The following is a 21,886-nucleotide window of genomic DNA, read 5'->3' on the forward strand; positions in this document are numbered from 1 at the left end:
GATGGCAATTTCCAGGTTGAGCTAGAACGAACAATGGCAAGGAATTGACGAAGCATCAAGCAGGTGCCCAACATGACTTCAACTGTCTTCTACCGTGCTGCGCTTCGGCGCCCCTCTTCCATCCGCGTTGCAAACGCAGCACCCCGGCAATGGACTCGCTACTCGAGCTCGTCCAGCAACCCTCGGGGCTTTAGCGCCCGCACCATTGCCGTGATGGCCGTTGTGGCCGCGTCCGGGGCCGGGGCTGCCTGGGCCTATCCGCGGTTCTTCGCGCAGCCACAGCCGGCTCTTCCAGAGAAACCTGAGATCGTGTTCGAGAAGCCACGGAAAAAGTCTGCCTCCAAGGAGGAGTTGAGCTCACAAGATGCGCAGGTCAAGAAGAGCTGGGAGCACCCCGGCGTGTACGCCTGGGGTTCAAATGCCGGGAAGGTGGTTGCCCCCGACTCGAATGAAACCGTCATCAAGACGCCTAGACGGATCCCGTATTTTGACGGCCAGATTCTGCGTGATCTTAAGCTTGACCGCGATTTTGGTGCTGCCGTCACTGAAAACGGCGACCTCGTGCAATGGGGTGCCGCCTTCTCTCAGGACGCCGCTGCGCCCACTGTCACCCTGAAGGGGAAAGACATTGCGAAGATCGCAGTATCACGGGACCGCATCATTGCCCTCTCATCTGGCGGATCCGTCTACTCTATCCCCGTCGCCAAGTCCGACCAGGCGTCCGGCGAGAAGCTGGCCAGCAAGTCGTGGCTCCCGTTTTGGTCTTCCGAGACCCCTCCTATCAGCTACCGGTCTATCAAGCCCGAGAATTTACGCTGGGGTGAAAAGGTTGTGGACGTCAAGAGCGGGCTTGAGCACTGCCTTCTGCTGACCTCTAAGGGCCGCGTCTTCTCTGCAGCATCCAGCTGTGAAGACTTCCCTTCCAAAGGACAGCTTGGTATCCCTGGCCTGACTTGGCAGACGCGGCCGCCAGGCCCTTATGACCAGCCGCACGAGGTAACAGGCTTGCGTGGCTCGAAGATTAAGGCCATCGCAACGGGCGATTTCCATTCGCTCGCTCTCGACAGCCAGGGACGCGTATTCACCTTCGGAGACAACTCCAGCGGCCAGCTAGGCTTCGAATCGGAGATTGGAGCCACCAACGTCGATACGCCTGCGCTCCTTCCCATCAGCAAACTCTACAAGGGGACGAATCTGGTGCCAAAGGTCACCTCCATCGCCGCCGGTGGGTTGAACAGCTTTTTCACTATTGATGCCACCAAGTCCCAGAGTCAGAATCCGGACGAGGTGGGCCGGACCGTCGCCGACACCTGGGCATGTGGTGGCGGAATCCACGGTGAGCTAGGCACCGGGAAGTGGACGCACGTCTCGGCCACGCCGAGCAAAATCAGGGCGCTCTCCAGCCTCTTCGAGTACGACGACAAGGCAGGCCGCATCATCCCGATCCGGCTGGCGCGTCTCGCGGTCGGCAGCACACACGCGTGTGCGATCCTCGACAACCTGACGCACCTCACCGCCTCGGGCAGCACGCCGGACACCGACACCAACTTTGGTGCCGATGTCCTCTGGTGGGGCGGCAACGAGTTCTACCAGCTCGGAACCGGCAAGCGGAGCAATGTCAGCATGCCCGTCTACATCGCGCCGCTTGATGGCGGGGACGCAGATGCACAGCGATTCCAGATCACGCCGAGGACCACGGTGCGTTTGGGCGAGGGTGGCAAAGGCAGGAAGGCTAGTGTGGAGCAGAGGGTTGAGTGTGGGCGCTACGTGACAGCGGTATACTCGGGGGCTTGAACGCCATCGGCGCACTACATCTCTCGGACGGGAAGCGAACCGACCGGTGGCGGCGCAGGGTTGTTTGGATATCACATGCTCGGATGGTACATACGGACGTACCTTGTATTCTTTATGATTCATTTTCTCTGTATAACAGCTGGGAACGAAGCACTCATCTCCATCTGCATGGATGCTTACTTGCAAATCGAGTCTAACACTTTGCCCGGAGGTCATGACACCCATATACCCTGTTGCATGGCGCTGCATGACAGGGCCGGGAATGGGGATATTGAGTGGGGCAATCTTTCTAATTGGGAGCGGGTCACAACTCACAAGAGCCACTGCAGCGGGCCGCGCGCCTGAGGCCTGGGTCGCGTGGGGCCATGCAGCAATGGATCATCCTCAACGAGCATGGCTTCGATATCCCCGTTGTCCCATAACTACCTAGAGTATATAAAGTGGCTTCGCCGAACTGTTCTCCCACCGCTGTTTGGCGGACATGAACAGGTAGGTATGTAGATGCTCGGCTCATTAAATCCCTTTCCAGCACACATCACCAACACTAATTTTAGATTGCTGTCCGACTTATGTACAGGAAACGCAGCGTTAACAAACCCGTGCATATCTCCTGGAACGAGGTAAGCAAGCGAATAGGTACGCGCTCTCCTTTTTGATCAGCCTTGCTGGAACCGACACGCGCGAGAGATCGACATTCCGCATTCCCGTGCATCTGCACTCCACACACCCGGACGTCACACGTGCCCTTTGGCGCCTTCTCCCGCTTCGGCTGCTTTCACATTGTTTCTCTTCCATGCCGGTTACACATAGTCGCTTTGCCCCTTGTCCCGCCACAGCCGCCTACTCCTAGTCTACTTACCAGCTTGCATCTCGGGGAAGCCAAAGCCCACCGTGCTGACGCCCACTTAACGCTTCCAGGTTTCTGAAATACACTCGTTTCGCGACCGAACAGCTTCAACTCCCGGTCGCGAGGTTCTGGCCCGTAATCACCTTTCAGCATCGAGCGCACGGCGCTGGGTCACTGCCTGCAGCATGGCGCATCTTCCCCGGTTTCACCGGCGAAAAAAGAACGTAACGGCGCCAACCCTGATGACCAACGACCTCCCGGAGAAGACAACGCCCTCGCCGAGCGATCCGGCGTCCGGTTCGTCCGTTCGCTCGTTCCAGAAGCTCAGTCCCTTCAGAGTCTTCCACCGCTCCTCGGGGAAGAGGGCGCGTGATTCTCCACCGGCATCATATCCACACTCCCCGGCCGCGGCGTCGGTGTTGGCCGGTGATGATCGACCGGTCTCGCCGCTGTCGCTGAAGGCGGACCCTACTAATGATGACCATCGCAAGGTGGTAAAGCGGCAAAGGATGCCCGCGTTTCTGGATCAAACAGAAGAAGGTCTGCTTCCTCCAAAGCCCCCTTCTGCCTGCCACGACAACTAACGCAGCGGAAACCACAGAGATCGAGGATAAGTTTTCCGAACTAGTATGGCGCGAACGTAATCGCCTATTGCAGGCAATAAAGAACCCATCACCGGACTTCCAATGGGCACGGGTTACAGGTCCGCACCTCAAAGTCCTTGACCGCTACCTGAACATACAGCCCTGGCATAACAACCGGATCAAGCTGCAGGTTCCTGAAGGCCATGTAGACTACATCAATGCCTCGCCGATCGTCCTAACACCGTCTCCTTACTCCGGCGCCGACGGCCGCCCCCGAGAATCGGACCGATACATCGCCATGCAGGGGCCCAAACAGACCTCGGTGGACCATGTCTGGCGGATGGTGGTGGAACAACTCGAGAGCCCGGGTGTCATCGTGATGTTGACCGAGACACACGAAGGACCCATGGAAAAATGCTTCCCCTACTTCCCCCGAAGCCCAGATGACCCACCGATCGAAGTAAACGAGCATGATGAGTTCGGCGATGGTTTCAGGGCCACGGTGCGCTGCGAAGGCATGGAGGACACCCCAGCCGGCGATGCGATCGAGCTGAGGAAGCTCGTCATCCGCGTGCACTCGCGGCCAACGCCAGGGACCAAAGTCGAGCCGGCAGCTGGCCCTACAAATACCCCTGAGCCGCCCGAAGCCGACGAGAAAGACTCCGACTGGGACATCAAAATGAAATCTCCCGTCGCAAATCCACCAGGCGCTCACCCGCCGGTGACCTCCGAAGAAGCCATATCTTTAACCACGGCCACAGCATCCGCGCCCAGCGTAACTTCCAACGATATTAGAACAACAGCAACCGAACAACAACAGGATCAAGAGGAACAACCAGAAGAGCGCATAGTCTGGCACTTTCTCTACAAGAAATGGCCCGACTTCGGCGTCCCCTCGCTAGAGGACCTCGAGAGCTTCTTCACGCTCATGCGCCTCTCCCGCGAGAAGAACGCCCACCCCAACAACCCGCGGATTGTGCACTGCAGCGCGGGGGTCGGGCGCAGCGGCACCTTCATCGCGCTGGAGCATCTCATCCGCGAGCTGGACGCCGGTGTGCTGGAGGACTATGACGAGCGGGCTGCGTCGGCTGCGTCGTTGGTTCCTCCGAGTCATACTCGGACTCCTACTGCCGGTGATGGTGAGGACGGCGCTGGGAATGTGGCCTGGGCCGGAAGTGGGAGGGGGGGTATGGTTGACGGGGGAGTGACCCCGATCTCACCCATCCCGTCAGGTACTCCTATCCTGCAAACGCCCGGGCAAGGGGAGGATATGATTTTTGAGACAGTTGACCAGCTCCGGGAGCAGAGGAGGACCATGGTGCAAGCGGAATCGCAGTACCAATTTATTTACCACGTCATGAGGAAATTGTGGATGGATCGGTACGGGGACGGGGTTACAAATGCGGGTGAAGCTGAAGGGGGGGACGGTGAGTCGGATGTGAGGGAACCGGCGGCTAAGAGGCTGGAGGTTGATCCCTTCGTTCAGTAGCCCCCTGCCGTGGAACTCGGTGCCTTTGGCCCTTCTCCCTCGATTTCTATTCATCTTCGCACTTTCGCTCTGTCTTCTTCTCTTGACCTTTCCACTTACGTTTTTTTTCTTCCTCTTCTTCTAATCGGGCAGGTCTAAGGCATAGAGTCATCTAGGGGAGCGTGGCATAGCATTCCAGGTCTTAGGGCTCGATTACGACACGGTGCCAGGGCCAGGGCGGGTGCATTGCGGGATAGATGCGGTTGCATAGACGGATCTTCATCTTGCGATTTTCTTTTCTCTGCTGGTCGGGGGGTTAAGCATAGCATGATTTTCGCATTAGGGTGGTTCTGCCGGGTGATACCAGCCAAGAGAGACTGGATTGGGAGAATCAAGGGACGGGTTTTCGTTCCTTTCTGGGTATGATCGAGGGGTCGTGATTGTTGTGTATTCCGATTGCATTCATTCTTCCTTTCCAACGGGATGGCTATCACATTTTCACGTTGCGTTTGTTCCTGTGGATTGCTAGACCAAAGAATCTTAGAGATACCCGATTATTCCTTAAGCATTGAGGGCGTTGACTGACAAACAGGCAATGCCCTTGTCGAGGGTAGATGATTAAGGGGGACAAAAGGAATGATTTGCTGCCTCGTAGGAAATTCTACAGCCCCTTCCTTTTGCGCATTGGTATAGTGAGTAAGCGGTCGGAAGGAGAACGTTCTTTTCTTGCGTTCTGGTACTCTCCGTAGTGATACGTGCTGTCGGGATATCATCCCCGTTGCATGACATCAACGGCCTTTTTTTTTTTTTTCTAACGACCACGTTTCATTGTCGATATCATCTGGACTGATCAAAACAAAGACCTGGTTGGCCTTCAGAAGGCCCTCACCAGCTCACCCTTGACCTTTCGGAGCGAACTACTAGTAGCTAGGGTTTGACGGCCCCTGCATCCCGACACCGTAACTATTCTGGTAAACCGTCAAAGTCCTTCCGACCATGACCGCATCTTACATACCTACCTACCTATGGGATGGAAGCCGGAAATCTAGCGAACACCACACGTGTATCCGGACCTTCGTACGTACGCGGTACGATTGCTAGTACCTTTCCGACGCTATGCTGTTGCCGGCCACAGCCCAGTGCACAGGTGTAGCCCCAAAGAGATGATGCTTAGGTAGCTTAAGGCAGCTTACCTGAACCCATGAGGCCCGGAAGATGCAGTCGGGTCGGATGGCTGCCTCGTCGTATACGTACCAAATTCCGTTGTGCGCTGTCTAGTCCGCTTGTTGCCTATTCTGTGCTCGAGGTGAAGTGACATTAAAGTTCGCAAATAAAGTGGCAGCAACTGTGAAAGGTGAATACCCGCTGTGACACAATCCATAATTCTTGTCCAATCTCCAGTTTGGGCGTAGCTTGATGTTCGTTTTCGTAAATCACTGTCCCGGGATAAATATAGCTGTAGCGGTCACACAAAAAAACGTGTCTTGACCCCAGCTTTTGCCCCCTTGCCGCTAGATGAAGTCGTCATACCCGGGTAATGAACGCGACACGCACGCATCATGTCGTCGCACACTGCAAGTACGCTGCAATGCAGATGCGGTCCGCCGACACCGGCCGCACCAACTTTCACATGCTTCACGCAAGACACGGCAGCTTGCTCGGCTGGTCCAGAGGGCGGAACAAGCCATGTAACCCCTGGATGGGGGCCATCGGCAAAAAGCGACGGACGAGACGAAACGACACAAGAGTCAAGACGATACTGCCGACGGAGACACGGGAAGTTGAATGTTACGCCGGTAGTGGATAGAAGGGTATCGGCCCGCTGCGCGTTGCGGCTAAAATTGTTGTTGCCCAATCTGGTTCGTCTGTCACAAACTCGCCTAAGCAGAAGTGACGGAACGGTGATGGGAGCCTTTCTTGGCCCGCGGTCCCTGACACGAGCGAGCAGACTGGAAGCACATATGTATGTGTAGACATACATTGCAGTAAGTAACCGGCGTGTCCAGCCTACAAACAGAGCTAAATTGGGCACCTTATCCGTATCTTCTATGAAGCAGACTCGGCGATCCAATGTCTTCCTTTCCCTCCCCTTGCAAGGACTGCCGACCGCCGGAAAGCCCGGTAGCTCAAAATGTATGATACTTACCATAGTACATACAATAGTGTAAGGGACAGAACGAGTCAGTTTTCGAGCAATCGGTCTGGAACTTGGGAAAATGTTTAAGCGTGCTATTGTTGCAAGGATTTTGAATTGGGTTGGGCCAGCAGGGGCCTGATGTTCGAGGAAGGGTATCTATGACTAAGAGTTATAGAAATGTTTGCAAGGCGAAGTGGATGTTCACGTCGGCTGATGAATACACTGTAGTCAGGGGCATAGTATAGCGGCATAGTATAGCATGTACCTGTCTATTGTTATCTGTGTCGGCTCTTCTTGAATGCTTCTGACCAAGCTGCAGTTGCCATCATGACCAAAAGCTCGCACAAGACTCGCGGTCGCAAACCAGCACTCCCGGGGTGTCTCCACGTTGGCGGGGCGGCTTGCCTAGGTGGGGTAGAGTCATTTCTCGATTCCCACGTGGAGACCCGGCGCTGAGGGCGTCGAGGCGCCAGACTCGGCGATGACCTGGACAAGAAATGTGGGGCTGACGGGAGATGAAGGTCTCGCTACCAGGCAGGTAGGACAAAGCAACTTGCCCAGCAGCTATGTAGCTAGCGTTGTTTACTTGGAAGCGGAGTGCGGAAAATACCGAGGCACTTTGGGCAGAAGTCGAGGCAATGGTAGTCGACGTTCGATGCCCGCTTTTGTTAGGAACCCATGATGGAATGATGATCAGGACGAGGGGCCGTCATTGCATACCGCGGGTGACGCCAGCCCATGGAGATGAGGGTGCAAGCAGGCGCAGGTGCGGGGTGCATCTGTCTGCCAGAGCCGAGCCGGTTGCAGAGGACAATCGCTCCTCGATGCGCACCCGCATCAAGCCGAGCAGGAGATGAGATGAGCCGCTAATAAGAAGGTATGAAACAGGAAAGCAAACGCGAGCACAGCATGGCACTGACATTGCCTTATTATTAGACTAACCAGGCTTTCCAGCGTCCTGGTAGACAACCGTTGTCCCGTCAGCAGTGTGCTCGGCCATTTGACAGGCAGACAGGGTGCGGCGCCGAGGCGAAAGGAAATGGACCGATTGCATCTCCCAGTCTTAAGAGCGACCGCTCCGTCTCAGATCCCAAGAGCCCCACCGAATCACCTCCTTCCCGCTGGTTGTCTGTGGTTCCGAGCACAACGGTCGGATCGGCCGGGGTGGCCAAATTAGGCAAAGTACTGGTCCTGGAATCCACCGTGAGCTTCTGGATCTTCTGGAAGGATTCTTAGAGACCTGCATCTTCCATCGCGTGTTGATGTCCCCGCCCGTAGCTTTTTACGTTAAACCACACTTTCCAACCTGCTGCTTTTTCCAGCACGACCGCACCAAAGAGCTACCGAAACCCTCCTTCACGCCGATTTGCCTGAGGGGCCGTGAGGAACATTGCTCAACGGAAGCGGGGGGGCTTATTCATCGCTTAGACCGGATGCTGCAAGCGTTGTGATGGCTCGAAACAACTCATTCCGAGGTTGACGAATCCTCCCGGGTCGCCGTGTCCCGAGTTTCGCCTACGCTGTGGTTACCAAGGTACCGCCCTACCGCCCGCTCGGGCGCTTCTGATTTCCGCATCTACATATCCTTCCCGGCCTCATCTTCGGTCGACGGGAACCTGTTTGGGGTGATCCGCGACCTCGAAGTCCCCGACCAGGACTAGCACTAACAAACAAACTCGGGCAACCCCTGAAGATCGAACCGCATGATTAGTGTGCCCAAGGCACCGAGGACACACACATCGGAACACCCAACACGGAAACGCTGCGGCTGTTGTTTGCGCTCTCAATATTCAAGTGCGCGCTGTCTCGGAACTTAGCGGAGAACTGCGAGCTGCAACTCTCGCAACCTGTGCTCGACCATCCCCTCCTTTGGTCACTGCAAACGGACGGTACTTTGGACAATTTGTTTGCGACTGCTGTTCGCTCCGATTCTACCAGTTTATACCCATCGTCAAAACCACCAGGATCGGAAACAACAATGAGGGTGCGATAAGATACACCCCAGATCATGACGTCGATTGTAAGTCCGTCCCCCTCCCAAACACACTGCGACGGAACAGGACGTCCCATCAAGCCGTTTTGCCCTTGTCGCCGCTCGCCCAATGTAACCCCAACTTCTGTTCACCGCCTCGTTCCTTTTCTTTCCTTCCCTGGTGGGCAAGTGCTTTTTGGAAGTCTTCGGGGCTGCCTGTCGTGCTCCCCCACGTAGGCGCAGCTGAGCCCGGCATTGCCCAACGGCCTTGCGATCTGAGTTCCGACTCTTCCACACGTTCCGTCCCGACGCAACGGATTGGGCTGCGCCAGGTTCCTCTCACATGCCGGCCGCCCTGCTCATTTCATCTCAACACGCGCCCTTCGCTGCTCACAAGATGCTGCCTCCTCCCTTTGCACTACCAACGAAACGATGACCCCAACACTCCAAGCTCCCTAAGTTCAAGTTGACTCCCGGTCCTGAGAGGTCCGATAAGATCACGACTACATGATGCTAATAACCCATATGCAGCTTTGTTTAGCTCACTACTGTGACCTTCACGGGCCGACACCCCTGATGGTCACAGAGGGGCTGCCGGTGGCCTGCGGTATATGTTGCGACGAACCCCAGGGATTGCGTGGCGGCGCCAGTACCTTCGACAGGCCTCGCACCCGTGTCCCTACTTCCGGCGAATCAACTCATACAGCCAACGTTGCGGAAGCCCTGCGGCGCATGAGCATCGCTGGGCCCCATCGGAGCTCATCCGTACCGGCAACGGAGCAAGAAGCCGAAGCACAAGCTCACCGCGCGTCCCTCCGGCATGCAGCCAAGGCAGCTGCAGCAGCGACGTCCGGGTCTGCCATTGAGACGCCTCCCCAGAGTCCTCAGCTTTCCGAGGGCTCCGGCGTACAGCAGCGGAACGCACGCCGAGACTCGGGCTTTCGCAGGACCTACGATGACTACGTGACGCGTCGTGCTGGACCATGCGAGAACTGTGCGCTGACCTTGCCAAAGCGGCAAGAGGGCAACACAAATGTTGGAATCGATTCGCGACTGGACCGTGGCCCCACCCTCAGGACACGAGCGCCATGCGCGCGGGTCTTTACCGGGTTCGACGTCAATACTTCGCCTCCAACATCACAGTCTTCCTCGTCTTCCCCGTCCGAGGACGAATCCGGCGGCCGGCCACGCGTATCCCACCGTCGCACAGCGACGGGTGTCTCACTCACTTCGCGCTCGAGTGGTAGCTCTGGGAGTACCGCCGCCAGCGTGCATACCCACTATCTCGACTACACATCGACCCACGAGCCCATTGTGCCGTCGTCGTTCTCCCTTGTACGGGCGTCATGTCTGCGTACCCTGTCGCTAGAAACTCTTCCGCGCGCACCAGCAACCAGCCCGCCGTCGGCCGGCGCCGCGATCCCTACGCCGGGCGGGTCACCAAACAGCCCTGGTATCGTGACGACCCACAGCATCGGTGCCGCCGCATCAGGTGGTTCGATATTCTTTGGCGACAAAAAGGTCGGCTACACGACCGCCTACATCTTCCGTGTCCCGGATGTCCACGCGCGCGGGCACAAGCGTGTCTACGCCTTCCTGGCCCTCAGCACCCACCCGGAACCCGTCGCCGTGAAGACATTTACATTTCTGTCCACTGCCTTCCGCGACCTGGCCTCTTGGATTCAAGAGCTGGCTGAGGCGGAAGCTGAGCGTGCCCAAGCCGAGTCATCCGGCTCGACGGCAAGCAGTCCCGTTGTTCCCGGCCCCGGTTACGGAAGCTTCCAATCCGAGCCGGCTGCCCCTCCCGTCTCTGCAACCACCAGCAGCAGCAGCTTCCTAATGGGCGGTGTAGGCGGGTTGTCGCGCCGGATGGGTGGCGGTTTTGGCGCTTCCGGAGTCGCTCTGAAGCAGCGCGGCTTGGCGGAGCTCGTCGGCCTCCCGGATTTCTTCATTGAGCTGCACGCTAGGTTTGTGAGGCTTCTCCTCGAGATCGGGGTGATGGTTGGCTCCTGAAGCGTCCAAACCGTCCAGTCCTGTCGTTATGGAAAACGACAAGGAGGACCTAGCAGCTTTGCTGCCTTGCAATATTAGAAAAGCCGGGCGCACCTTATGTACCACATGTGATGCACCAACCCTAGACTCTCGACGGCGTCACCAATTGGAACATCAGCATCAGCATAGGTTCCAACAATACCCGGTCACCGCGCTGACGGACCGGGGCCCCTTTTACAACGTTCGACCTTCGACAAGGCACAATCGAAGAGAGGATGATAATGGGTAATGGGTAATGAATAATGATACTCGCGCACACAACGGCACCGCACCCCTTCCTACACGAGCTACGACGAGTTTTACCAACCCTCTCACCATCCTCAGCCCTTTCAACAGGGGCCACACCATATTCAACATCAGCGTTACGCAGGCGGAGTGTCGAGACAATACTAGATGATCTACCGGGCGGAGAGAAAGCGGGCCATGTTGACGGATCAAAGCTGTTTGCATTGCCTGCATGGGAGCATAAGAACTGGAGGATATACACAGTCCTCATACCGGGAACTGAGCCAGAGGACGAGAGAAGTGAGATGAGAGAGGAAGGATGAGCGACGGTGCTCCCAATGGGAGATAGGCACCATCGCGTGTCAGGGTATTGCGGCACTGTCTTTTTCCCTGATACCCGCCGTGAGAGTGCGGGCCCAGGAGGAATGCTCAGGGAGTGAGCGATCTTTACGTTTACTGTACTATTAGCGCACCACTGGGCGTCTGGCGGTACACGGATGTTAGACTGGGAAGGCAAGGCAACTCGCATGGGGCGCGGGATTACATGGGAGACGGGCTCTTGGGTCGGTTAAGGATGCGTGAGGTAGATAAACAGGGTAGGATAGGTGTATGATTATGAGAGCTGGCTTCTCAGTGTTCAACAACTACAATGCCATTCCATAATGTGAGGATGACCGATGCGCTTTCGGACGGCAACCTGGTTCGTTCTATGGCGAGATACCGTGTTATCATACAAGAAGGCACCCATGACACCATGGCCGTGACGATTGCTCTCTCCCCACGACACAAGCGTCGCCCTTCCTGTACTCCCATCCCACCACAAATCCCCCGTCTATTTGTAAAAGTCAAACTTGTTCTCATCACCGGTCCCCTTGACCTGGCTGCTGTAAGCATCCTCCAGGTCCGCCTGGATGATGTTGTACCGGTTCTTTCGCACGGCACGCAGACCCGCCTCCTGCATAATGGCGGCAATGACGGCACCGCTCAGCGGGTCGTTGCGTACGATCAAGCTGTCCAGGTCCACCTCGGGCGCCAGGCTCATCTTGCTAGCGATCGTAGTGAAGATGAGGCGGCGCTCGCGCCGATCGCGGAGGCTGGGGAACTCGATCTTGCGGTCGAGGCGGCCGGGGCGCAGCAGCGCCGGGTCGAGCGTGTCGGCGCGGTTGGTAGCCATGATGACCTTGACGTTGGCCGTCTGGTCAAAACCGTCCATCTGGTTGAGGAGTTCGAGCAGGATACGCTGCACCTCGCGGTCGGCGCCCGTCTGCGCGTCGAAACGCTTGGTGGCGATCGCGTCGATCTCGTCGATGAAGATGATCGCCGGCGCGTTCTCGCGCGCCATCCGAAACACGTCGCGCACCATCCTCGGCCCCTCACCAAGGTACTTCTGCACGAACTCGGAGCCCACCACACGGATGAAGTTGGCCGTTGTTGAGTTGGCGACCGCTTTGACTAGCATGGTCTTGCCTGTGCCAGGAGGCCCATACAGAAGCACACCCCGCGGCGGGTCGATGCCGATCTGCTTGTACAGGTCGAAATGTGTCAGGGGCAGCTCGACAGCTTCCCGGATTTCCTGCTTCTGCATGTCCAAGCCGCCAACGTCAGCGTAGGTCACGTCCGGCTTTTCATCGGCGCCGAGCATGGCGATTGAGGAATCTGCTTCGGGGGGGAGGATGTCGACCAGAGCATTGGAATGGCGGTGGAGAGCGACCGAGGAGGAAGGCTTGAGCTGCTCGCGATCAAGTGTCGAGAGGATGCGGACGACATAGTTGGACCCGGTGCTGGACTGGACGATGCCGGTGCTGGTGTCGGATGTTAGCTAGATTGACTCCCCGCAGATGTGCAGCGTCGCCAGAGAAACTCACTTCTGATCAATTGCTTCCATAAACTGGCCAATAACGAGGGGGACACTCTGGATGCGCTTGATCTCCTCCTGCGCCCGGACGAGTTCGCGCTTCAAGCTCCTCTGCTCGTCCTTGATGTATTCCTCCTGCAGCTGAATGTACTCGAGCTGCCGTTGCAGTCTCTTCAATGTCGCATATTCATCCCCGCCTTCTGTCGGCACGCCCTCGAAGTTCTCGATGCTCGGAATCGTCGATGGGGTGGTCTTCTTGAGCGGCTGAACGGAGTTCGCTGCATTTTCCACGAGCACGTCCCCCATTTTCAATGCCTCTCTCTCTTCTAAATCTGCTGGTCCGAGAATAAACTGCCGATGTCCGGGCGCTGTGATCGATACAGGAAGATTATCGGCGTGGTCTAGGGCGACGCGGGGGTTTCCGTCGTTGCGCGGCAGCTGCAATCGACGATCCGATGTTAGGCTATATGCTTGCTTCGGTGTGGTTCTGTCGATGGAAGTTGCTTTCGCACTCGTGGCGCGTGCAAGCAGCCAGTGTCCTCTTGGCGCTGGTTAGCCAACAGTGGCTCGTCATCGATCGAAGCCTTGAGGCTGGCCCACTCAACCTTAGGCTGTGGACCGGGGGATTGTCAGGTGAGGTGAGCAATGACGCCGATTGGCCCACTTGCACTTCTACTTATGGCTAGCACTCACCACTACACAGTAATAATGGCTATCTTCAACACAAGACAAAGGAATCATGATGGCCTGCTTACTCAGATACCGAAATTTACATAGGTAGGATCACGTCTGGGTCTACTACAAACTAATCCAAGAATGACAGGAAGCTCTTGGCTCATGAAGTCTCGCAGATTGTAAAGTTGTTAAGTTATCTACCACCCACACCGTGCTACACAGTCTCGAGACTGTGGCATCACCCATCTGTGGGCACCCTAACGGCCAAGTCGCGTCCTGGGGATGCCCGTTCCCCGCCCGTTCCCACGTCACTCACCACTGATAGCGCATGTATGTAGGTTATGCAGCAATTCGATCTTCTACCGCGAGCCCTTTTCGTTCGCCTACTGTCTATTTCTCACCCTATTGTGAATTTCATGGTGCTCGCTGAGCTGCCCTTGTATTGTACAACTGCTCCCTTCAAGACAAAGCCGGGACGGGGTGCCATGTGGCGGGTAACTTCTCCACCTGCATGCTTGGCTCCAGCAGACGGATGCCTCATACGGAGTACATTGCTGTCCCTCAACCCGTTCTGCATGCAGGGCCACCTAGCCTCAAAAAGCGGCTGCTGGCTGGGCCGCTTGTCCATGACTCCATGATTCACCATGCGTATTCCTACACAGCTAACCACGTTCGGCCTCGCTCAGTTGTAACACATCTCCAATGGCTGCTGCACCTTTGGGTGTTGAACCATGTGTTTTCTTATCTCTTTCTCTGCTTCCTTTAAGTCCTCCTTCACCTGCCGTTTCTTTCCCTTTTCGTCTGATATTTATTCTTGACTCTGTCTCCGTTATTCTATTCACTGATTTTCGCAGCACCGGAGAGGTCTGCCGTACCGTAGAGCGTTAGCTCAAGTGCTATTAGTGATTGGGATGGTAAGAATAACGAGGCTGTGGGTGCCTCCACACCACTCTATCAGTCATTCAACCCGGCCTTTCCCTCTTCCTCCTAACCACCCCCGTTCTCCAGACCTCCCATTGCTCCCGGCCGATGTTTCACTCTTCGTGATTGTTCCCTCCCACCAGCGTCTTGAACTCGCAGCCGTACGTGGTTAATTCATGGTTTCTTACTCCCAGCAGCTCTGCACGTCCCCTCGGCAGCAGTAGCAGCACCTCGATCCACGCCGTCCTGTACAGCCCACCGCCCGCTCGTGGCTGCGAAACACTGAAAGCACCCAAGCAACCTCACCCCCCGTCAATCGCCAACGCAAATGGAGAAGGCAGCTGCGTCTATCACTATACCTGATCAACGCCATCGGCAGGCTGTCAAGATCGAGGCTGGGTCCTCGCCGTCCTCCCTGTCGTCGTACTCCAGCTCGCCGAGCTCCCCAGAGCCGTCTCCCCAATCGCCGTCTCGGACAGCCCAAAAGCAGAAGCTGCTGCACGCTCGGCGGCCGAGTTTATTGAGTTCGTTGGCGCTTCCAATTATCAGGCAGACTCTCAAGATGCACTCTAACTGACGCTTCTCCCTCAGGCTCGGCATTTACCCAGCAAGAATGTACTACAATTAAAATTGGGGACGATCCCGAAGGGCCCATCCGGCTCGTAAGCTTCTCCTCTGGAGTGACAAGACGCCGCGCCGCGAAATCATCGCTGACGTTGTCTCTCCAGGTTACCTACCTCTCTTCCGCCCAAGGCTTTGTCTGGAACCCTGAGATCTTCGTCCCCTCATATTGTGACCACGACTACGTGCCACTCGAACAGCGTCGCGACCCCGTGCACGAGATCCACCTAAGCGACGACGATATCAAGAAGATCCTCCCGCAATAGACGCAAGACCCATTACATAAGGCCGGTACGATCTTGACGGCAGATCCGTGTACAAGAGCAGTATCTAGTTGCGGGATCGTTTCTAGACCGGTTCTCTTTTTGCGGTAGGCCTGGACTCAATGCATCGCAGATGTTGGGTCTGAAATCTGGACACGCTTGAATCATGTTTTCTTCGGCGCGGTTCAGGCAATGCAATACTGGTCCTCCCACTCCCCGGATAGAGAAACCTAGCACTAAAGAGGCTCGGGTCTCGACAACCGAAGCTCAACCGGGGCGCATCGGATACCGCCTTTCTATCGTTAGGAGCTCAGAGTTGCCCTCTTTCCTCTTTGTTCCGCCTGACGGCCTGTTCACAGCTAGGAGCTCAGGAGTCTGACACAGCTCGTAGGCCCTGGGGATACGGTTACCATCTATATCATTGGGGAGTTGGATTTTGTGCTTCGTTTCATTTTCTCATGGTACAGTCTTACACCTTTCATTGACGACAACAATCGCTTGTCGACAACCTCTCTTCTCAACTTCAAGGCGGGATTGGGCTGGCGTCTGGGTTGGTTTTGAAGACAAGGCTGGCTCTTTTCTCACGTGTCTAGGTAGCTTATTGACATAAGGATCCCCGGTCTCTACCCATATGCGTGTTTGTCCAAGGCCTGCCTGACTCGTTGCAGACCGGGAGTGCTGAGGCACAGTTGCTGTTGGCCGATTCAAACCCAAAGACCCCCTGATAAGTGGCATCGATGACCAGGGAATTGCGGATTAGTATCGTTCGGACGGATGCTGTTTTGCCATCGCCCCGAAGACTGCCCAAACGTCCCAATCACATGTTGCCGGTGATATCGGCTTTCAACTACCTTACCTACGGTACGTAATGCAGTGATGAATCGGCGATGTGCAAGTTCCGTCGCAGTGCGGAACCGCAGGCCTGCCCCGCCCGTCCCGACCCGAGCCCACCTTCCAGCCTGACCCGCCTCGGGCTAGCACAGGCCGACTTGCCGATGGGCGGGGGTACCGCTGCGTTGACGGCAGTGCACCGGCTATCGATAAATGCGTGTCGCGAATTGCGGCACGGGTTATCTTACACGGTATTTCCATCCTGGCATCTCGATGCTGCCGGATCTGATTGCTGTTGCCATTTCAAATAGTAGCCACAAGTCCCTGGTCCGTTTCTTTGGTGCTGATTCTGCTGCACGAACTCGAAAAAAGAGCAGCGAATCAGGCGGAATACAGTACGGGAATCCAGGACCGCAAGCAAACCGTCACCACTACGTATACTAGTAAACAAACCGATTCTAGTACAAGAACACGCAGCAATGGAGGACCCCGCGCACCGGCCTATCGAGCTCCAGTCCCCGGAAGACCTGACCTACCTCATCGAAAATGTCCGCCGTGCCGCAGCAGACAGCATCAACGCCGCCTTCCCGCCAGTAGATGGGCCACCGGATGGGCAGGAAGACGAGCTGCGCAACCGCATAGAGCAGCTAGTCAATGACGTTCGTTTCCTCCCTTCTCCTCCACCACAACCCGTCCGCATCCCTCGTTGCTCCCTGCCAACACCCAGACTGACATCGGTCACACATAGTACATTCAAACAACATTCACCCTCGCCGCCCCAAACCTAACCATCAACGGCCTCCCCGTCGACCCCTCCCAATTCCTCTCCTCTCACAATAATCCCAACGACCCCCAAGCACCCCAAGTCCAATACGAATACGAGCCCTTCGACCCCCGGAAGCGCGATCGCATCGAGCAACTCATCTCTGAGGAAGAAGATCTGCTGCGCTCCATTGCCCAGCTGAAGCGTCGCGTGCCGCGCGCGACAGCCTCCAAATGGGCGGAGGCGACCAAGGCCGGAATCGCGGCGGACGAGGAGGCGTTGAAGGCGGTGTGCGATAAGGTCGCTGGGGAAGGGAGCGTGTCCGGCAAGAAGGCGCTAGAGGGCATGGGGGAGCTGGATCGGCAAGCGGGTGTGGAGGAGAGGTTTAGAGCTGCGGTGGAAGGTTTGGGAAGGTTGAAGAGGGATATGCCGGCCACTGCGGCCAAGATGGAGCGAGCGAGGGTCGCGGCGGGGTATGTTAGTGGTGAAGGGGAGAGGTAGCCGGGACGGGATGGGGAGTGGCGTTTCTAGGTCGGATCAGGTATACATCTTGTTGTACGGAGCTCGGGCACACGGGTTGGGATTCATGGCAGGAACTGCTCTGAGAGAAGGAAAAGTGCAAGGAGTCTATTGTATGTCCATGCAAATCGATCGGGATATTACGATGGCTTCACAAAAGGAATCTGCGGTACCCGGGTCCACAGACACTGGAGAACAATGGCTTCCCGTCCCCTACCCGCTTGTACCGCGCTCCCAACACGGAATCCGGCCGTGCGTCCGAAGCCGAGACCCGACGGCTCGTCATTCACAACCAACTCTACCTTGCTGCTTAGATCCACAGCCCCCATCACATTGTCAATGCACCTTACGCGGCAACCGGAGCAGCTGCATCAGCCTTAGCAGCGTCCGTCTCGGTGGCAGCAGCCGGCGCCTTCTCACCCTCAGCAACCTCGACGATCTCGCCCGGTGCATTCTGGATGGTGGTGTCTTCCTTCTTCTCCCATTGTGCCGGGCGGGCCCACTCCGGCTCGCGCCACGGGCCCATGTCGCTGAACTGGCAACCGCCCTGGCACTCGCACGTGCCGCCAAACTGCTTGGGCAGGTTCTCGGCGGGCACTTGCGCGAGAAGCTCCTTCTGATAACCGCTGCCGAGGACGTGGATCTTCTGCACCGTGACAGGATCCAGCCACCCCTTGACGACGCCCCAGACGGTGCTGAACCCCCAGGGCGCGTTGATCAGGTACAGCCGGCCGAGGCGCTCTGGGTAGTAATTCTGGCTGAGTGCGCTGGCTTGCTTGACGTAGCCGTACACTTGCGGCGCCTTGGTCAGGCCCACACCCTTGAGGTCCATGATGGTGCAGCAGGTTTCAAGAAGGGTGCCGGACTTGCGGCTGCACGCCGGCAACCGTGGGTCCGCCAGCCGCTCGTACTCGACCGCCAGGTTGTTCAGCATGCGCTCCGCTGTCGTAATCTTGTACATGGCGTTCAGATCGATACCGCCCAGCTGCTCAATGTAGACGGGGCGGCCATCCTATAATAGAGAATACACATCAGCGGGGGCCGGTCCAACTGGCAGCGTCGGGAACAAAATCGCACCTTGTCAGTCTTGTGGTAGTACTGGGGATAGTACTTGAACATCTCCTCCTTCTCCGGGTACTCCCAGGTCGGCAGGAGTTCATCAAGGTTGATTTCTTGTCGCCACTTCTCGCAGTCGACGAACCTATGCTTGGTAAGCACTTAGATGTTGGTGTTGGTTCAACAAGGACGTCTTACATCTTCTTCGCAAGCTCCACGTCAAACTTGCGAGCGCGCAAAAAGCGCAGCTGTTGCCCCCCGTCAGCGGCCATTTTTCATGCCAAACTCAGAATATATACAGTCTGACGGATGGCTGCCGTACCAGTGTGAGTGTGTCGAGACGCTTGGTGTAGCCCTCCTTCTCAAGTAGCAACCGCAACTGATGCACCTGGGCCTGCTGTTGAGCCGTCAAGAAGCCGGGGTGCCCGTTCTGGGCGACCGGCGCCGTGGTCGGGAAATCGTAGTCATCGTACTTAGAGTCGAGCTCCAGCGGCGATGGTGCAGGCTGAGCCATTGTGTCTAAATACTTATTGGGGAATGTCTAGGGAAACCTGAAGTGAAGTAGACCTCGTCTCGATGTTGATAAGCCCGCTATGAAGTTCAAGGAAGTTACCAAGAGGCGGAAGAACACTGCCTCGTAACGTTTCAGACTGAACAGGGAAAGTTGATGTTGGTGGCAAAGAGACGCAAAGGCAAAAGGGCGGATACGTCTTGCAGGAGCGTAAACGGCGGACACTATTTGAAGAACTGCCTGAAATGGTCAGCCGGCCCCGCGCCCTTGAATTTTCGTCATGGGTGTCTGGGCGACGGCCAGGGTTGAATGTGCGGTCAACCGTATCCCCTATGAGAGCCCCGCAGCTGGGCGAGACTGGGACCCTCTGGCCCCATCTGGTCTTGACGCTTTTCCCTTTTTTGAAGCCAGATGCGTTAGCGAACGGGAATTGGGGTCGGCTCGCTGTGAACCTGTGAAAAAGACTGGTCTGTAACGGCCATCCGCGCAATGTCATTGATAAACGATTGGCTCGTTGAGTCTATCTGTCGGGCTTACACTATTGAGAGGACGAGGTCAATACGGCCTGTCACAGGCCAGGGCGTAGCCTGACTCGAGCCGCCTCTGCCACCTTCAGGTACGCACACGTCTGACGCACTACAACGCGCATTGCGTCTTGAGACCTCATCATTATACCGAAGTGCCACGTGGATATCAAGACGCTATACTGTCACTAACTCCTGGATCGGTTGGCTGGTATCAGCGCCCGCGCATGGTCCACCGCTTCGTCGACTTCGACCCTCCACTTCCGTACAATAGGGGCCCTCGGATCGAAAGACCTCAATACTCTTGAATAGGATGGACTCGCGAAGATGAGGGAGGCGTGGAGCAGCTACTTCGGTAGCTGCTCGTGAGGTGGGCGTGATTTGATGGCGAGCATGGCCCGGACGAAGGATATGCATCGATGGCGGCCCCAAGAAGTATACAGGGTAGTCCCAGGATAGACGCATCTAAAAGTATTGAAGCTCAGCTTCCAGAGGCGCTCTCATCCCTTTTACCTTGTTGCTTCTCTTCTTCCTCCTTCTCTTTCCGCTTTTGGACGACATCCCAATTATATACCCTAGCGACTGCCACTTCCATGGTCTACAGATGATCAGCAAACACCCATTGTGATGAAAGGACTCAGAGCCGGCTTACCGTTATCTGCTCTCGCAGGAAGTCCAGATCCTCTTCACAGTTTGACAAGCTTTGTTTCGCTGCTTGCAGCTTGGAGTCGAGGAGCGCCTCCGCCTCGTCGATTGGATATGCCAGCATGACATTAGCCTTTCCCATGCGTTAGCGCTCTGGACCAAACCGCTGCCGAACCCAAAGGGAAAACGCTACCCCAAGCCACAAATAGACCTCGTCGGTCGGCGGTATCTGCGCTTTCGCATAAAGGGTATCATTCAGCTCAAAGGTCGTCTCGATTGGTTCCGACTCGCCCTGCAACATCTTTGTCAACAATGCGCCGCTCGATAAGACCAAGTCCTATGCCCTACCGTCCTCGTCTTTAAGAAGCGCACGGTCTCCAGGGTCTTCCGGATATCGGGCATCTTATCCTTCAGCCCTAACACCCTCCGTTGCAGGTTCTGCTCCATGAACTGGTATTTCCTATGATGCTCCCACCCGAACATCAGTCGCCATCATGGTCGTAGCACTCGCTTGTGACCCGACCGGATCCCACTCACGCAATCATTTCTTGAAACCGGCGTAATGTCGGCTCGACGTCAGCCCGTGACGAGACATAGTCCTCGACTTTGTCGACAAACGGCGCGTATGGAATCCCACGAGGATTAGAAGGTGTGACGTCCCTGTTCGCATACCATCCGAGATAGCTGGTAAGCCATACTGTAATGCCCACCAAGCCCACCCTGTCGCTGCGAGCAATGGATGTTAAGACGGTGCAACTTACCTCGTCGCTGCTTCCTTGTCTGTGCTGGCCATCTGAGCAACTCCTTAAGTACGGAATGACGTCGAGTCTGTTTAAGCTACGGGAAAATTCATGGCGGGGTTCAGTTGTTCAACTGTCCGTCTCGGTGAACAAGGCGACTGTTGGTGGGGCAGCAGGGGTGGGTGCTGGCTTGTCTTGTTGAGCTCCAGAGTTAAGCCGTACAGTACATATAGCTAGGGATTCAAGACCTCCGCTTGACAGCGGTCGTGTTTCAACAGCATTGCACGTACGTCACGTACGGACAGTTACTGTTACTGTTAACGTTAGGCGTATCATTAAACGGCTGGTAGCGCATTAGTACCTACCTGTATTTATTCGAGCATTGTTGTCACATGCATAACAAATACTAAGGTACGGTACGTTGGTATGCTCTCCCAGACCGGTACTCTCTGTCACTGTCCGTAAAGCGGAGCTATCTTCATAGCTGGAGATCCATGTGACCCCTATATGTATCCGTAAGTCTGCCCCGTCCTGAGAGAGTTGGGCTCAGCCTTTATCAACCTATAAAGAGTCGCCGGTAAAACGCTACGGATTACACTACCTAACCCGTGTCTTGTTGGGCTGGCATCTCTGTAGGTGGATAGCGAACGCTTCAGCGAGGTGAGTGACCCGGTCCTGAATCCGGTCCGAGTGGAGGCGTGGAGAGCATCGGTGCCTCGGAACTGTCCGTGCCGGATGCGGAGTCATTGATTGGTGGCCCCAGATTCCAGGTTGTCATAGCAGCCGTCCTCAATGGATAACAGGAACTCGATGCGCAGCAATAGTGAAGCCTTGTCGATATCCACAACTCATTAGGATGCTGAAGTGTTAAGTCGCCGGAAAG

General features: G+C 56.3%; 9 protein-coding genes across 9 annotated transcripts; 5 read left to right on the forward strand and 4 right to left on the reverse strand.

The window, feature by feature from the left end:
* Positions 1-72: 72 nt before the first annotated feature.
* B0T15DRAFT_556254 (regulator of chromosome condensation 1/beta-lactamase-inhibitor protein II) lies at positions 73-2,226 on the forward strand (the record flags this gene model as incomplete). Its single annotated transcript, XM_062870414.1, has 1 exon — positions 73-2,226. One exon carries the CDS (start codon positions 73-75, stop codon positions 1,792-1,794), a length of 1,722 nt encoding a protein of 573 aa, XP_062721586.1. The 3' UTR covers positions 1,795-2,226.
* A 440-nt stretch (positions 2,227-2,666) lies between these two features.
* Positions 2,667-4,781, forward strand: B0T15DRAFT_210493 (protein-tyrosine phosphatase-like protein). Its single transcript, XM_062862668.1, has 2 exons — positions 2,667-3,181; positions 3,243-4,781. The coding sequence occupies exons 1-2, from the start codon at positions 2,827-2,829 to the stop codon at positions 4,712-4,714; spliced, it is 1,827 nt and encodes a 608-aa protein (XP_062721587.1). The 5' UTR covers positions 2,667-2,826; the 3' UTR covers positions 4,715-4,781.
* A 3,858-nt stretch (positions 4,782-8,639) lies between these two features.
* On the forward strand, positions 8,640-10,876 carry B0T15DRAFT_210552 (vesicle coat protein). The gene is made up of 2 exons (XM_062862670.1): positions 8,640-8,850; positions 9,334-10,876. The coding sequence occupies exons 1-2, from the start codon at positions 8,839-8,841 to the stop codon at positions 10,813-10,815; spliced, it is 1,494 nt and encodes a 497-aa protein (XP_062721588.1). The 5' UTR covers positions 8,640-8,838; the 3' UTR covers positions 10,816-10,876.
* On the reverse strand, positions 10,876-11,759 carry B0T15DRAFT_210526 (uncharacterized protein). Its single transcript, XM_062862669.1, has one exon. It carries the CDS (start codon positions 11,606-11,608, stop codon positions 10,937-10,939), a length of 672 nt encoding a protein of 223 aa, XP_062721589.1. The 5' UTR covers positions 11,609-11,759; the 3' UTR covers positions 10,876-10,936.
* B0T15DRAFT_416683 (P-loop containing nucleoside triphosphate hydrolase protein) lies at positions 11,709-13,559 on the reverse strand. Its single transcript, XM_062865476.1, has 2 exons — positions 12,945-13,559; positions 11,709-12,881 (listed from the first exon to the last, which is right to left on the reverse strand). The coding sequence occupies exons 1-2, from the start codon at positions 13,238-13,240 to the stop codon at positions 11,912-11,914; spliced, it is 1,266 nt and encodes a 421-aa protein (XP_062721590.1). The 5' UTR covers positions 13,241-13,559; the 3' UTR covers positions 11,709-11,911.
* A 1,157-nt stretch (positions 13,560-14,716) lies between these two features.
* Positions 14,717-15,499, forward strand: B0T15DRAFT_210922 (uncharacterized protein). Its single transcript, XM_062862673.1, has 3 exons — positions 14,717-15,054; positions 15,122-15,192; positions 15,259-15,499. Exons 1-3 carry the CDS (start codon positions 14,859-14,861, stop codon positions 15,415-15,417), a joined length of 426 nt encoding a protein of 141 aa, XP_062721591.1. The 5' UTR covers positions 14,717-14,858; the 3' UTR covers positions 15,418-15,499.
* A 1,225-nt stretch (positions 15,500-16,724) lies between these two features.
* Positions 16,725-17,659, forward strand: B0T15DRAFT_556274 (uncharacterized protein; the record flags this gene model as incomplete). Its single annotated transcript, XM_062870415.1, has 2 exons — positions 16,725-16,904; positions 16,994-17,659. 2 exons carry the CDS (start codon positions 16,725-16,727, stop codon positions 17,507-17,509), a joined length of 696 nt encoding a protein of 231 aa, XP_062721592.1. The 3' UTR covers positions 17,510-17,659.
* A 214-nt stretch (positions 17,660-17,873) lies between these two features.
* B0T15DRAFT_397435 (CRAL-TRIO domain-containing protein) lies at positions 17,874-19,097 on the reverse strand (the record flags this gene model as incomplete). Its single annotated transcript, XM_062864899.1, has 4 exons — positions 17,874-18,539; positions 18,605-18,728; positions 18,782-18,831; positions 18,906-19,097. 4 exons carry the CDS (start codon positions 19,095-19,097, stop codon positions 17,874-17,876), a joined length of 1,032 nt encoding a protein of 343 aa, XP_062721593.1.
* Positions 19,098-19,825: 728 nt separating this feature from the next.
* Positions 19,826-21,163, reverse strand: B0T15DRAFT_210582 (Prefoldin subunit-domain-containing protein). The gene is made up of 6 exons (XM_062862672.1): positions 21,025-21,163; positions 20,801-20,923; positions 20,612-20,723; positions 20,457-20,555; positions 20,271-20,396; positions 19,826-20,216 (listed from the first exon to the last, which is right to left on the reverse strand). The coding sequence occupies exons 1-6, from the start codon at positions 21,054-21,056 to the stop codon at positions 20,100-20,102; spliced, it is 609 nt and encodes a 202-aa protein (XP_062721594.1). The 5' UTR covers positions 21,057-21,163; the 3' UTR covers positions 19,826-20,099.
* Positions 21,164-21,886: the final 723 nt, after the last annotated feature.

Source organism: Chaetomium strumarium (assembly GCF_033439665.1).
Source record: "Chaetomium strumarium strain CBS 333.67 chromosome Unknown B0T15scaffold_4, whole genome shotgun sequence".
Taxonomy (NCBI): Eukaryota; Fungi; Ascomycota; class Sordariomycetes; order Sordariales; family Chaetomiaceae; genus Chaetomium; species Chaetomium strumarium.

Excerpts from the sequence above, each read along its gene's own strand:
- B0T15DRAFT_416683 (XM_062865476.1), bottom strand. The coding sequence starts at position 13,240 with ATGGGGGACGTGCTCGTGGAAAATGCAGCGAACTCCGTTCAGCCGCTC. Across the intron at positions 12,882-12,944 it reads ATGGAAGCAATTGATCAGAA|CACCGGCATCGTCCAGTCCA; the intron begins GTGAGTTTCTCT and ends ATCCGACACCAG.
- B0T15DRAFT_210922 (XM_062862673.1), top strand. The coding sequence starts at position 14,859 with ATGGAGAAGGCAGCTGCGTCTATCACTATACCTGATCAACGCCATCGG. Across the intron at positions 15,055-15,121 it reads TCGGCGGCCGAGTTTATTGA|GCTCGGCATTTACCCAGCAA; the intron begins GTTCGTTGGCGC and ends CTTCTCCCTCAG. Across the intron at positions 15,193-15,258 it reads CCGAAGGGCCCATCCGGCTC|GTTACCTACCTCTCTTCCGC; the intron begins GTAAGCTTCTCC and ends TTGTCTCTCCAG.
- B0T15DRAFT_210582 (XM_062862672.1), bottom strand. The coding sequence starts at position 21,056 with ATGGCCAGCACAGACAAGGAAGCAGCGACGAG. Across the intron at positions 20,924-21,024 it reads GACAAGGAAGCAGCGACGAG|GGACGTCACACCTTCTAATC; the intron begins GTAAGTTGCACC and ends GTATGCGAACAG. Across the intron at positions 20,724-20,800 it reads CGGTTTCAAGAAATGATTGC|GAAATACCAGTTCATGGAGC; the intron begins GTGAGTGGGATC and ends GGAGCATCATAG.
- B0T15DRAFT_210526 (XM_062862669.1), bottom strand. The coding sequence starts at position 11,608 with ATGCGAGTTGCCTTGCCTTCCCAGTCTAACATCCGTGTACCGCCAGAC.
- B0T15DRAFT_210493 (XM_062862668.1), top strand. The coding sequence starts at position 2,827 with ATGGCGCATCTTCCCCGGTTTCACCGGCGAAAAAAGAACGTAACGGCG. Across the intron at positions 3,182-3,242 it reads TCTGGATCAAACAGAAGAAG|AGATCGAGGATAAGTTTTCC; the intron begins GTCTGCTTCCTC and ends CGGAAACCACAG.